A 14,900-nucleotide genomic window follows, 5' to 3' on the forward strand; every position below is an offset into this window, starting at 1 on the left:
CTAGAGGCTTCGCTTCTATGTATAACTCAACAAGCTGGCAGAGGAACCAGGAAGACTCATTTGTGTGCTCCAAAACGAATGGAGATCCAGCTCAAGGTCACTGCATTCCAAAGACAGACACATTGCAAGCATTCCTTCCAACTAAAATGGTTTATGGAGTGTTATTTCCCTATTGCTTCTTCAATATCCAACTATTTTTCTGAATGCCACCATCTTATGATGAATCTCCATGGATTGAAGAGATGTGGAATCACTACAAGATTCCATGAGTGTCCAAATATTCTGCATATTCCTAATCACTTCACTAGCAAGGTCCTATATCACTACTTTCCAGTGTAACCCTCATGCTTTTTTCATTAAAAAAACCCCAACTTTGCCATGAGCCAATGAAATGAATGAGCCAAAAGAAAGTTTGTAAAGGAAGTTCAGCTCTAGATGTCAGGTTAGAGACATTCCCTGCTATTGGAGCAGACAATAACTCATTTAATGCAGAGAGGTAATTATTTAGTGCCTTGCAAGCTTCTGCTACACCAAGAGAGTTCACCATCAGCAATCAGAACCATCAGTAATCAATTCTCAATATTGATTGCATCAATATTATGAAGCATCACCTTATTAATAAAATATCAATGGTATGAACCATTAATATGAATCATTTTTTCTACTGACTAGATCTGGAAGGTTTTTCCATTAGAGAAGAAGACACCAGGTGCACCCTGTGTGTGTTACTCCCAAAATCCCGAAGGATTACCCAGGTCCTCATTCTGGAGAGTTGTTTCTTAAGTTTTAGACAGCTGTATGCCAGCTGCAAACCTTGCCTGATGTGAAATGAAAATGTTTCAGAAAATGGAGAAAGAAATGGCAGTTTAATAGCGTCTAAAAGTAGAAGTTAAGACTAGGAAGGTAATAGCTGGAGGTTGTGCATGTGTGAAAGTTGAAGTGGCAGAAAATACAGGGGATTAAGCATCACACATTGCACTGGGTGTGTTTCAGGTAGCTCAAGAAGCACCCCAGAGGTGACCATGACAGTGACTCAAATTATAAACTCAGTAGAAACTCTGAAGAGACATCAATGTCCATTTCCTTAAATTCACCCTCCCAGGAAGTTCTGAGCCATGAGACAGGATTTGTAGACGTGCTGTCATCCTAAAAGGTGAAACCATCCAGTTGATCGCCATGTTAATGAGGGGGAACTGATGACTTACCGAAGGAAGGGAAACCATATGGATAAAGACCAAACTACCCCTTAAGGGAAACTTGATTCCAATTGTGCAAATACAGGAAAAAGGCACAGTTTGACATTGTGAAAATAAACATGATTTGTCATTTTGCAGCATGTGAACTTCACCAGGCAAAACAAGGGTCTGTTCTCAGAACTTCATCCAGTACAGTTTGGGACTTCAGCCCTCTCACAATGACTGATGAACTGGCAGCAGCCTCCCTGGATGAGCAGACTTTGGACTATTCAATTTGTGTCAGGGTCAAGAATACTGGGGGGAAATAATAGATATTGGTCCAAATCCTGGCTAGCATTCAGGCCAGCACCATTTATTTCCCGCACTGAGGTGTTGGAGTGGTGATGGTCACTGTGGGGCCGTTCACAGTTGAGAAAAACAAGTCAGTCTCTGACATACTGTGCCAAAAGCACTGCCAGTTACTAAAGTACCTCTTTAAATTAAGGTGTTTGGAGCCAGAATGTAAGTAAGAGCTGGAAACACATTGGAGGATGACTCTCAGTTCAGAGCTCTGATGGATGAAGGCTATTCATCCATCACCTAAGAAGCCAACACCAGCTCCTCAAGTGTTAGACTAATTTTAGCTAAGGTAGAAAAACCAGCTACAGAACTCTAATGGAGGTTTCTATCCAAGCTCCAAATTCACTTTAAAAGGACAAGGAGGATTATATCAGCCACCCAGAAACAGCCTCAGCGATGTGGCAGCAGAGCAAAATATGGAAGTGAGTGGTGAGACAAACTTCTGGGCTGCCGGGATAAAGGACTGTGGCAGGAGATGCAGGACGAGATGAGGTGTGAAGGCAGAACACAGCGAGTGTGGGCCGTGGTGGTAGAGAGAAAAGCAGACACAGAGAAGTGAGTTAACAACCCCACGACAAACTAGAAATGTTGACACTTTCTTGGGACTGAGCCAGGCATGAGAATACTCACCGTGGCAGGGCTGACTTATCTCTGACTTTAAAATCTTCCTCAAACAGCATCACCAGTGTTGCCCCAAAACAACCACGTCATAGGAATTGCCCCTATTTCCCTGCGCAGTTGATCTACGAAATGCAAACTGAACATCAGGGCTGGAAGTTGGTTAGTCTTTCTTCCTAGAAAACACAGAGCCATTCCCTCAATAAGTTCCATAAAAAGGAACAACAAGAAAGACTAAACCAGGATCCCCTGAAATTTCCCCCACTTTTCCATCCAAGCAGCAGCACGAGAGGTTGTGGTTGATAAGGAGAAAATTGCAAATGGTAGTAGGAAGACCCTTCAGCAGCACTCGTGGAGTTACTCCATTATCTGCTGCTTGGCCAAGGAAAGGAAGCTGGGAAGGGATAGGAGCACTGCTGAATAACCTCAGTCATTAATTCCATGGCCAGAATGATGGTTTATGAGACAAACATTTGAAGAAACTTGAAACTGAGTAGCCTAAACCAACACTTAACACCCAATTCTCCCCTACTCTGCTGCTGTCCTGCATTTCCCTGGTACCATTGGTATTCACTGTGGTAGCACAAGGACACTTAGTACTTTTGGCAGCAGTTTTGTAATGACTGAAGAGAATTCAAAGGACAGCAGCCAGACACTGTGATGTGTTTTATTAGCTCCCAGATGTGCAGGTAAGGTGAATATTTGGGAAATGAGTTTTGCTGCCACAGGTTTTCTAACATCACTCAAGGTCTCAAAATCTTATAGTGGAACAAAAGGCTGTCATAGAATTTGAAAGTCATCTTTGGCAAAGCATCTTTTCTGAATCTGTTCATTTCTTACACAGAAATACAAATGCACGACATCTTTGATGATATTTGCCCAGCTGAAAACAGGAGGTCAGCTGCTGAGGCTGTGTGTTTTCCACACAAATTATAAGTGACTGAGCCTCTGTAGGCATTTCCTGGGATATCTTCTGGTGTAGATGATCCAGAATCTGGAGATGCTTTACCAGGCTGTATAAAATAGTGTTTGGTGCATCCTGGATTGCAGATCAAAATAACAAAGAGTATTTTGCTTAGAGTAAAATTGTTCCTGCCAGAATTAGAAGTCACCCCCGAACAGCAGAGTTGCCCCATCCCTGGAAGTGTTCAAGGCTAGGTTGGATGGGGCTTGGAGCAGCCTGTTCTAGTGGAAGGTGTCCCTGTCCACGGCAGGGGGTGGAACAAGATGAGCTTTAAGATCCCTTCCAACGCAAACCATTCTGTCGTTCCATGAACAGTGGACTTCTTTACCACCTAAGCAAGGTTCACCTTCTGCTATGGGGCCAACTTCTCTGGGAAATAGTGTGCATCCCCTGGCATCTGGAGGAGGTCAGCTAAGGCATCACATCTGGTCCACAGGAAACTCAGGAGTTTTCTAAAAGGGGTGGTTGTGACATGAAGGTTGAACTGCCCAAGTGGGAACCTTGCCAGTTGCTATTTGCGGCTGTGGAATTGGCACTCAGGACGCTGGAGGTGGCTCCTCGGCCACACCAAGCATGAGCTCCACTGCAGTCTAAGACCACTGTAAAAAAAGCAATGCAAGCAACAGAGCAGCACAGCCTTCGTTCTGTGGGACTGTGGTGAAAGAAGGGGCTGTGAGCGGCCTCTGCTTCCAACAGAGAGGGCTTTGTCTAGGAACACCAGGGAGAGGCTGTGGACGGCAAAAGGGAATCAGATCAAGCACTGCCACAGTGCAGGCAAGTTGGGGAAAGCAGATTAGAATATTCTAAATACTGGAGAGTGGTGGTATAAGACAGTCTCTTCTCTCATAGAAAGTCTACAATAAATACAGGAGGGAGTATTTATGGAGTGAGATTAACAGTGAGACTGAGCATATCAGACGACAAGATAAACCCAGACCTACTCCTGGAGAAAACGTGCTTCTGCCAGGCTTGAGGGGAATGGGGAGCACTAAGAATAAAGACCAGGCAAGAGCTCCTTGCCAGCCCCAGTTCCTCTGCAGTGCATGGGCAGCAGCAGCAGCTGCTCTGGCGTCTCCTCCAGCTCCTCGGAGCCCTCCTGAGGTACTGAGCACACCGGGAAGGTGTTCTGCCTTTAAAAGCCTTAAAGAGGAGCAAAATGGAGCAGGCATCAAATCCTGACTGGTTGTTCCTCACCTGACACCGAGGGGACTGCCAGGAAGCTCTGAGCAGTGGAAGGTCTGTAGGCAGCGGAGGGGGAGGACTGGAAAAAGGGGAAATTCATGTCACAGCAGAAGATAAGAAAATAAGAGACTTGAGGAGGAGTTTTGCTTTGCCCACCAGACAATTGAAAATAGATCAAAAGAAGAACCCAAAGGGTTTGTTTGAGACGACAGCTCCTAAGGAAGAAAGTGGGGCAAATTTCATACATTTCAACATTTAAAAATAATTTTCTTTCTGCCCGGGAAGTAGATGGGAAGCAAACAAAAGGGAGTAGGCCAGATTCTGATATCACTGGGTGAGACAGATTTGAGTCTACTGCAGTGAAATCAGAATCTGGCCCATAAGTAGGCAGTTCCACTCCCTGCAATGACAAACAAGTGAGTTCTGAGTTAGGGAATGACAGACAGAGAAAGAAGGAAAGGACTTCTATAAGTGAAATACAAGATTCTTTTTTTCACAGTCTCAAGACCTGTAGAGAAACATGGTTAGGAGTAAGGATGAACTCCTTTTAAGGACTTAGCTGACCTGAATTTGCTTTGGCCTGACCACGACACACACGGGCAGCTTGTCCTGCCCAGCTGGTTTATGGTACATTGTAGCCCACAGTTACGGGAATAAACTCCTAATGTTTTTAGGTTCTGAGCATTTTCTGGAAACAGGACCTACCCTGGCAAAAGTATGACAATAACCCCAGGTATGAGCAGTGATCTTCATCAAATTCATCAGGATGGAACAAAAATACAAACTGTCATGGGGACAAATTTCCAGGACTGGCAGGACCCCGGGGGTGTCAGACAGAATCTGTCTCAAAAACAGCCTATGCTTTGAAGTTCCCACCTCTCACAACAGCCAAACTTTTTCAAAGGCAGACACCCAATAAATGTGTATTTAACCTCCTGAGGCTTCTTCTTCTGCTGCTGGCTCCATCCTCCATGGTGATGAAGGCGGCTCACAGCAGCATTGTGGTGTAGCAAATTCACATGAGGTGTGTTTTGCACATGACCTGCATCAATAGTTCATGATTTCTTTTATAATGACAGCATTAAACATCTCCAGGCAGAGGCTCATGGGATCTGTGCTCATTCGAGTAACTTAAGGACAGGCTTGTGAAACTCTCAGCAACCAGCAGGAGACAAATAATCAAACTTGGGACAGTTTAACATAGACAGTTCCAAGCTACAGGAAAATCTAATGCTGTTCCTTGTGGTCTGAGGGGAGAGCTCAGGACAAGAATAGCCCATTTGACCACCAGCACCACAAAGCAGGTTTTGAAAGTAAAAGGAGGTGCACCCTCGATTCCTCTTCTTGAGGGTTATTTTACAAGAGGAATGAGAAGAAAGCGAATGCAGCAGCTGCGTGTACTGTGGTGTCAGTCCAGTGAGACAGGGGAGCTGTACTGGTGGAAAATCAAACAAATGAACACAGTGCACAGATAGATATTTGTGTAGAGATGAACATTTTTTGGCATGTCTGATCTCCTTTGCTCACTATTGCTCAAATCACTCAGCAAAAGGCTTCAGAACCTGTCAGCAGAGAAATCCTCCTAAGGAAAAAAATACACAACTGTTTCTCTTCTCCCCTGGCGGAGTCCAGCACTGAGACACTCTCACTCACTATAAATAGAGGTTCTGCACTGATGTCCAAGGGAAGTGTAAAGCCATGCCGTTAAGGAAACCCAGTCCTGCATGACATGCTGGGATGGACACTGTGTTCAGGCAACTTCTGTTACAACAGCCCCACTCTGCATGTCACGCTTTTCTTGTGGTCTGTGATGCTATCTGTCAGTCAGCCTTCTCTGTGCTGATATATTCAGAAAACTTGTCATTTAAACATTCAGATATTCATGTGTTGCAGTAAATCAGGCTGACAGTCGGCTCTGGAACTGAGGCACAGTATTTAATCACAGAATAGATGCAACAAGCAGAACCATTGGTCCAAATTTCCCATGGTACCTTACTAACTGCCTTATTTTTAATATACAGTCAGCTCCTTTCAACTTGTATTCCCTGTTTCCGCAAGCACTTGCTGTCAAATGATCCTGAAAATAATTCTGCTCCATGTCTCCAAACCATCCCAGAAGTCCCACATTTGCCAGAAAGAAATTGGCTGGTTGGTGGGATTTTGGGGTGGATGACTGTGGGTGTATTTACCTGCCTGCAGGTGACTGCTGGAGCCAAGTGACCACTTCTGCAGCTGACATTCACAGCCCTCATCCCACTGGTGCAACTCCTTTGGGAGAATCCCCTGTTTCACACTATTAATAGTGTGCATGTGTGTGCTCCAAGTATCCACAGCTGCCCAAGAGCTGCAGGAATGTGGCATGTTGGCAGGAGAGAGCTTGATCCAAGACATTGCAAATGTCTGGTGTCCCATGAGAAAACAAGAAAGGCTTCTCTACCAGGTCTCACACCCAACATTTTACTGCATAAAGAGGGCTGGCAGCTGAAACAGTTAATGGAGCAGTAGCTCTGCAGAAGATGATGGAGAAGGAGGGAGCAGCTCGGCCCCTCTCTCCTCGAGTGTCTCCCACAGCTATCGGATATCGCCTCCTGTAAGTGCCTGCTCAGCACAGGGAGACAAAAATTGCTATTGACAGAAGTCCCCCGCAGACAGGGCCCTCTGCTGCAGAGCTGCTCGAGTCTGGAGTGCTGGAAACCTATTTTAAATGACAACAGAGCAGCAATGCTATGGGAAGATCTTTTTGTGTAGAGTTTTCAGGATTAGGTCAGGGAGAAAACAAAAGTACAGCCTTGTGTTGACAAATATTGTCAGAACTTGAGGGTTCTGTTTTCCAGTGCTGATTTGTGCAAACACTTCCAGGGCATCAGGGAATGTTGTCATGTATGAACACTAATCACAGGAAATGGCTGTTCTCAAAGACATGGCTGATGTTATGGACAATAACGGGATCATGTAATGCATGGCCACCAAATTAATAAGCATTTGCACCCTAAGCATTAACTTTCACTCTCAGTCATGAAAAAATAAAAACCCAGTGAGCAATCTGCAGTGGCAGAGGCAGGATTATTAAAAGATTATTTGAGAAAGAGCAAGGAGAAGGCAGTATGTCATCAGAATTTGGGATCACTACTTTGATTTGCTGTTGAAACCTCTATTTTAAGATCTCAAACCCCAAAACAAAGCTTAATCTTCACTTAGGCACTACAGTTCCCTCCCTTATCACATTATCCGAGTACATCACACTCTAATTATAGTTGTCTGAACAACACTTAGTGAGATTGGGAAGTACTAACCTTGCCAGAGAAGCCCTTGAACACAGAGTAGAACCAAGTAAGAAATGCTTTTTAGTTCTTAAATGCATACAGTTAAGTGTGCTGCAACCAGTGGAAAAAAGTTGTTCTTACACCATCAACAACACTTCAGAAAATTTACCTCTTCATTATAATTAACACAGATCCTGAAGTCCTGGCTCAAAATTGAGAACAAAGATGTTGTTATTGTGAAGGAAAAAAATACATTCTAATATTTGTATTTCTAAAAGCATCATTAAAAACATATCAGTAATCATTCAAAGAAAGGAGTAATACTTACAGCATCTCAGTGGGATATTATATCTCGCTCTCAAGAGGTATTCAGAAGTGCTTCTCAATATTTTAGTATCTGTTAGGCAGTGATTCCAGTTTATTTACCTCTCTCTAGTGGGTACAGCAGTATGAGTTAAATATTCCATCTTCCTGTCCCAAGGATATAAGGGACTGTATCTCCAAACTCAAGCAAGGAAGAAAATCTCTCTCCCACATCACCTTCTGGGGTGGGAAATGGCTTCATGTGCCTCAGTGACTGTGGACCAGTGGCCTTGTTTGCCTACATATTTCTTCAAGGCAGCTGCTGAGAAGCCTTCGAGAAGAGCTTCAAGGAGCCCAGACCTTGTGCAGATGCTGCAGAATGGTTGTTACTGAGTTTAACTGAGGCATTTCCTTTTCTGCCACCTCTGCCATTCCAGGGCTTTTATTCTTTTTGCATTGCTTTACATGCCAGGGCATGGAGATGGGTATTCCACCAAATCCCAGCTTTGCTTTGTTCTTACTTTTAATGTATAAATACAATTCAGACTCTGCTGTTCTGCTTTTAGAGCTGACCACTGCTTCAGTAGCTTCTCCAGCTAGTTTTAATTTTTGCCAAATCTGAGTTTCAAAGTCCATCATTATGAAGAAAAGAGGAATTGTTACTTTTCCTAGCAAGCCTTTATTTATGCTACTTTGTGGATTGAAAGAGGCCTCAATACCCTGTAAATCACCAGGGTTCTTGATAGCAACTTCAAGCCTCACTGAGAGTTTAATAAGCTGCTGCTGAATTACATTGCATTTGTTCAGTTTATAGAAAAAAGTTATCCAGTTGGCTGCTGTTACTAGTTATCAAATACCACAGATGTTAAAGAGGACCTTGAACCAGTATCTCTGGTCTGAACTACATCAAAATACTGAGGAGAATATTTTGGATTCCTAGGCATTGATACAAGTCCAAATTTCACAGTCATTTGCTATTTCTATATTTTAGCCAGATAAATAATGACCAATCAATAATGACCAATCCCAGAATTCCTAAAAACTGAAAATAAAAACAACTCTCAAATTCATCCAGATTTTGAATTTTTTTTTTTTTTTTTTTTAATGGGGGGAGGTGTGGTTATCCTGTTTTTTGCCTCTGCAAGTCTTGCTAATACTCTTTCATGTGAGAGGCTCTAAATATAAGAGCCAGAAAATGAAGATCTCATCACTGCTGTCCTGCTGGTACATTCCTGCCCTGCGGTGGAAGGAATGGCTTCATGGCCTCTGTGAAAGTTCTGCTGAGGGGCCCGTTTCACTCAGCAGTTTAATTACGTTGGGCCATTTTACAGAGCCCAAACCCCTCCATCAGTCCATCAGTGCTGCAGCACAAGAGGCTTGGGGAACGTTTCAGTCTTGCAGACTTCTTGTCTGTTAAGTTCTGGAACTGCAGTGTTCTGAAACCGCAGTGTTTGTTTGGGCTGTTGCCATGTCCGCACTCTGTGAACGTGCAAAAGGAGCTTATGGTGGGTGCACAGAGCTCTCTCCTTCAGGCATCTCCCTTGTCTGCACTGGGAGCTTGGTGACCTGGGATACTTCTACTTTTTTATCAAGACTGGATAAATTCAACCAATTACCTTAACTTTTATTGGAGAATCATAGAATCATGGAATGGTTTGGGTTGAAAGGGATCTTAAAGCCCATCTCATTCCACACCCTGCCATGAGCAGGGACACCTTCCACTATCCCGGGTTGCTCCAAGCCCCGTCCAACCTGGCCTTGGACACTTCCAGGGATGGGGCAGCCACAGCTTCTCTGGGCGAGCACCCTCACAGGGAGGAATTTCTTCCTAATATCCCATCTAACCCTGCCTTCTGTCAGTGTGAGAAGGACACAGAATACAATACCTACAGAGAGAGAAGTGTGTACAAACTGAGAGATGGCCCCACCCATACACACACAGGCACAGTCATTGGAAAGCCTATTTCCACAGGAAATTAGGATGGGAAGATTATTTAGATTTTTCCTTAATAAATAGAGAGGATAAAAATCACACTCTGAATGTATTTCCGGTAAATTGCACGCCTTAATGGAGAGACCCAATGAAATCACCATCCAGTCTCAGAGACTCTGTAATGCTGGGAATGATTCAGTTTCATTGCGTGAACTGCCATGAAAATAAGCACTGGGATCTTTAAAACTTGAGGTTTGGGTTGCCATGCCCAAGAGCCGTGAGGAGCAACAGACACAGTGATGGCCATCACGGGGATGCTCAGGCACACAGGCTCAGCAGGAGCAGTCCCAGCTGAAGTGCTCTCCCCACCTGGCAGCCAGGACAGGTGTGTCACTTCCAGATGTGACATGAGCCACTTACATGTTGTTCCCAGCCTTTGAAGTGCCATGCAGAGAAAGCCTGAGCCGCTGCTGCAATTAGAGCCGATACATCATTTACTGGAAGAATTAAATGCGCTGTAGTAGCAAGCCTGCAGTTGACACTCACAGGGTGCAATTTAAATCCTCCGGATTAGTAATTCTTTTGAGATCTTCGTAATCATTGGTAATAGGTAGTGAAATAAATCCACATTTATATCCTACAGACTGCAGCTGTGCTTCTGTTAAAGTAGTATTAACTAATGGGTTTTAAATCCTTCTGCCAGCTCAAGCTGTAAGCACCAAGGCTCCTGTGCAGGGATAACTCAGCCTGGGTGATGTGTTCCTAAGCAGGAGAGCACTGGTTAATGAATAATGGAAGCACCACGGCACAGTCACAGCTCAGGGCTCACTCCTGCAGGAAGCTCTCTCGGGAGAGGTCCCCACGTAGCTCCTTGTGCCACAGCGACCCAACTCCAGCTCAGACTGTGGATAACTGTGATGGGAAAGAACACAAAATGCTCATGGAAAGCTTTACCTACGTGGACAAAGTGCTGAGGTGTCCAGTCGAGCGAGGGGTTTGTCCGGCCAGCTGCAGCTTTGTCCCTTCAGGTATCAGGAGTGCACGCTGTGCCCTGATTTACTGCACAGGCTCCCAGTTAACTAAACAAATATGCTATTAAAAGCTGAGCCAACCTTGAGTGGGACATATGGGCTTAAACTTCAGGAGGAAGAGATTTATAGACTTGTTTTTGCAGCCTAGAGAGTAATTGAAGAGGCCTCAGACAATTCAGCATTTACCAGCTCTGATAAGGGAAGGCTGCACTTCACTGGCATGAGATGGGAAGGGTGATGGGAGCAAGATTGGCACTTAGAGCCCCAGCCATGGAGCAGGGACTCAGCATGACGGCCACTCTGGGAACAAAAAGAAGATTTGCAAACCCAGTATGCTTGTAAGATAAGCACGGCACTGATAAAGTGAAGCACTTAGAGATTAAAAAACTCAAGAGAATGATATAAGTGGCTGAAGGAAAAGAGCCCAGGAATCCTGGCTGTCCCTTCCTTCAGCCCAATCTGCTCAAAATTCACTACTTTAAAGATGGTTTCTTGACAGGTAAAAAAAAGCACATTTACCTGGTTCTGTTCTTTATGGGTTCTGTTTGCTTTGTTTTCATTTAGGCATCTACAAAGGACATTGTTTCCGAATCAACCACTTCCCTGAAGACAATGACTACGACCACGACAGCTCCGAATACCTTCTCCGTGAGTGACAGTGATACCTAACACACAGATATGGCCTGAGAGGCTTCCCTGGGTGTCTGTTCTGTAGAGTTTTACTCACTGCCAGACTGGCCCAAACTGGGTTGCACAGCTCAGTGGTGGCACATGTCCAGTTCATGCTGCAGCTGACACAACCATCACCCTTGGGGACCCCAATTTCATAGTCATTGAATCATGGAATGGTTTGCGTTGGAAGGGACCTTGAAGACCACCTAGTTTCAACCCTCTTGCCATGGGGTTTCAAGGATTTTTTCCAAGGGTTTGCTTCGGCCAGAGTAATGCTCATGATTTTGGTGTCCATTCTCTAAACATCATATGGCAAATTTTCAAATGAAAACTACAGCTATCATGCCCAGATTGGCGAGGATATTTTACAGAGGGAGTATTTATTGGGTTAGTGTAACAAAACAGATTTGAGAAGTGGGTTCCAGCCCATTAGGAAGATTTACCTAATGCTTAAACCCAACCCTTACTCAAGCCTCAGCCTGTAACAGCTGCTGAGCCACCTTCCCCTGCAGTGAAATTACTGAACTGTAGGAAGGAATCTGAAATTTCTGCAGCTAACAGCAAAATCCCGGCATGAACAGGGGCTGTGGCTTCCCTGCCTGGCCAGCCACCCACTGCTGCTCCATGCTGGCATGTGATTCCGTCCAGAAGGGGCTTCATCCACCAACCTGGTGCTTGAAACAAGGGCAATTGTTTCACCTCCTCCACGTGACCATTCTCTCAGCTGATGGGAAGTCTTGGAACCCAACCATGAAACCTGCAAAGCTGAAGTTGGGTTCCCCTTCCCCAGAGGACTCCTTGCGTTGTTGTTCCTTCTGAACGAAAGAGCTGAGCAGCCAAGCTGAAGGCAGTGCCCTTTACCAGGGAGAGGAACTGCAGCTCACAAGATGTTGGGAAATCAGGGAGCAGAGAACAATACCGCTGGCAAGGCAGAGAACTCCTCAATTACAATATTAATTACCTGAGACACCACTTCGAGAACCACTCTGCCCTTCTGCTCACTTCTGGGCAACAACTTCTAGTTGCTAAGACATGAAGAAGGAAAAAAATCTCCAAAAAGTTTGCCTCACTAGAAAGCCCAGATGTTTTTTTCCTCTTTGCTCTTGTCAATTTAGATCAGTCATAGCACCCGGGTGACATAATTTCAGAGCTCAGGCGGAGTGTGAGCACAGCTGCATTTATCTTTCATACAAAGCCTTGGAACTAATGTTAAATTGATGCCAAGTCAGCTTTAGGAAACAAACATTATTAGTAAAATGGAAGAGGAATTAAATAGCATCTTGATAAAAGTACATTTTGCCTTCTTTATATGGAGAAAAGTGAGAACTGGGAAAAACGGTCTCCAGCTCCACATTAAGACATGAGACTGGTAAATTGTTTGTAAGTGTGCTTGTGACGAGTGTTCCTAAAAGCTGTTTGCAAAAGTGACTAAGTACAGACCTTAAAAACAAGTTGGTCCAACCCTTTATGTCTTCTGCAGAATCAGTCTCCGGTGTCTCCCCCACAGAGCAGAGCTCATCTCACAGAGTCTGCACGGAGACAAGGCTCCTTGGCTTTAACTTTCATAAGAAGAACTGCAGTTTCCCATGCATACAGTTGATTTAGAGATTACTGAAAGGTTACATGTCTAAATCCAAAGGAGATGAGCTCATACCTATATGTAATAGGGACCAAATCATTGTCTAAGACAGGAGGATATTTGCATCCTGTTTCAAAGGGACGTGAGAGCTTCCGTCCCATTTTTGCCCTCTGCAACGCCTTTGCAGTCTATTGGCTCCATATCATTCTCCACTGTTTCTGGCCATTTCTTGGCACAGTTTCTCAGAGGGACATGTTGGGACTAATCCTTATTTTTCCTGCCTGGCTTAGACAAAGGCACCAACACTCATGTATTTCGTGCTCCTGAAAGAGCAGCGTGAGGGGTCTCAGCCTCTACCACTGTCCCCAATTTAATTTGGGCTTCAGAGAAATGCAAACATTGTAGTGCTAGCAGGATCGAGCCCTGGTCCAAAACCCCATGGAAATCAGTGACAAAACCGACTAATTTTAGGAGACTTTGGCCCAGGGTGTGGGTAGAGGCAGGAGTTTGGATTTTGCCCTTTGGTGTTCAAGCTGCTCCCTGCAAAACCAAGCGAATGACAGCACGGTGACAACTGACACGTGCAGAGGAGCTCAAACAAGACCCTTTCTATTGAACCTTCCCCGTGGCAACACGCGCCAATCTGCATGTCTAAAAAAATCCCCCTCACATGCCTGTGCAGGGCCCCAGCGAGCAGCAGATGTCCCACTGCCAGCACGGAGAGCCCGCGCGGTCCCCGGGCTGCTACCGCATCCCCAGCGGCAAACGTGCCCCGACTTCCCTCCTCTCCCGCTTCCCTCCTCTCCGGCATTCCTTTGGGCACACAAAACCCGAGCTGCTCCCATCCAGCATCACAGGAAACACAAGCACCTCTCCCTTTGCAGAAGGGGGATCTCATCCTCACTGTGCGCTGGGGATGTCGGCGCTCTGTTGCTCTGAGCAAGGGCACCCCGTTTCAGGGACATCTCTACAATTTTATCCCTCCTTCCCTGCATGCTAGAGCATCCTGTTTTCAAAGCCATTCCCTCGGCTCTTGCCTTTCTGGAGATTAAAAGCCCGAGCCGAGCAGGGTTTGCAGCCCCATGGGGAGGAGCAGCGCCGCGGCTCCACCGAAGGAGGTGTCACCACACATAGCGGAGCACAGCAGGCGATGCAAACCGACAGGACGGTAAACAAGGGGGGAGAAAAAGCCAGGCAGAAAGCAAAAACCAGATTGCCGTAATGCTTTTTGATGTGCTGTCATTTTATTACCAGTATCAGGAGACATATGTAAATTCTACGTGGTACCTTATGAGCTTCCTTTGAAATTTCGGAGCTAAAAGTACATATTGTGAGAAAAAATATACCGTGGAGTTTTTCAGGAAGAGAACACTGTGTGTTTTGTTTCTCTTCGCAATAATTCCCTACTACCGAAAAATCATCTCTGGAGTTTATTAGTACAAATGGAACAACCCACCCCCTACAATTGGCATGTCTGACAAGCTCCTTCCAATGATATCACTGAAGCATTTTGGGAAAGCTCTTTGACTTAACTGGAATCATTATAAACAGCATGACCATAAAGTACAGGAAACAACATCCATAAAGAGTGGGCCACAGGAGATTTTAAGCCTTTAGCCAGGGCACAAACAGACAGACAGCGATTTGGGGTGCCTTAATGTCCAGCAGCAGAGACTGACTTTGAATCTTTTTCTAATAATTGACTGTAAAAACTGACCCAAAAGCCAAAGTGCTGTTAATTCATACCACACACGTGAGGGTACACCCAGGACAAGGGAACAGGCTCTCACCTCTCAACAGGCTTTGACCAGAGACCTTAC

At 45.0% G+C, this 14,900-nt stretch overlaps 1 protein-coding gene across 1 annotated transcript in view; it reads left to right on the top strand.

The window, feature by feature from the left end:
• CACNG4 (calcium voltage-gated channel auxiliary subunit gamma 4) overlaps window positions 1-14,900 on the top strand; it is a 43,550-nt gene that overhangs the window by 21,480 nt on the left and 7,170 nt on the right. Inside the window, exon 2 of the mRNA XM_032128921.1 lies at window positions 11,394-11,477. Coding sequence (XP_031984812.1) covers window positions 11,394-11,477 — 84 coding nt within the window. The remainder of the gene's footprint in view (window positions 1-11,393; window positions 11,478-14,900) is intronic.

The sequence above is a fragment of the Corvus moneduloides genome, chromosome 19, assembly GCF_009650955.1.
Source record: "Corvus moneduloides isolate bCorMon1 chromosome 19, bCorMon1.pri, whole genome shotgun sequence".
NCBI lineage: Eukaryota > Metazoa > Chordata > Aves > Passeriformes > Corvidae > Corvus > Corvus moneduloides.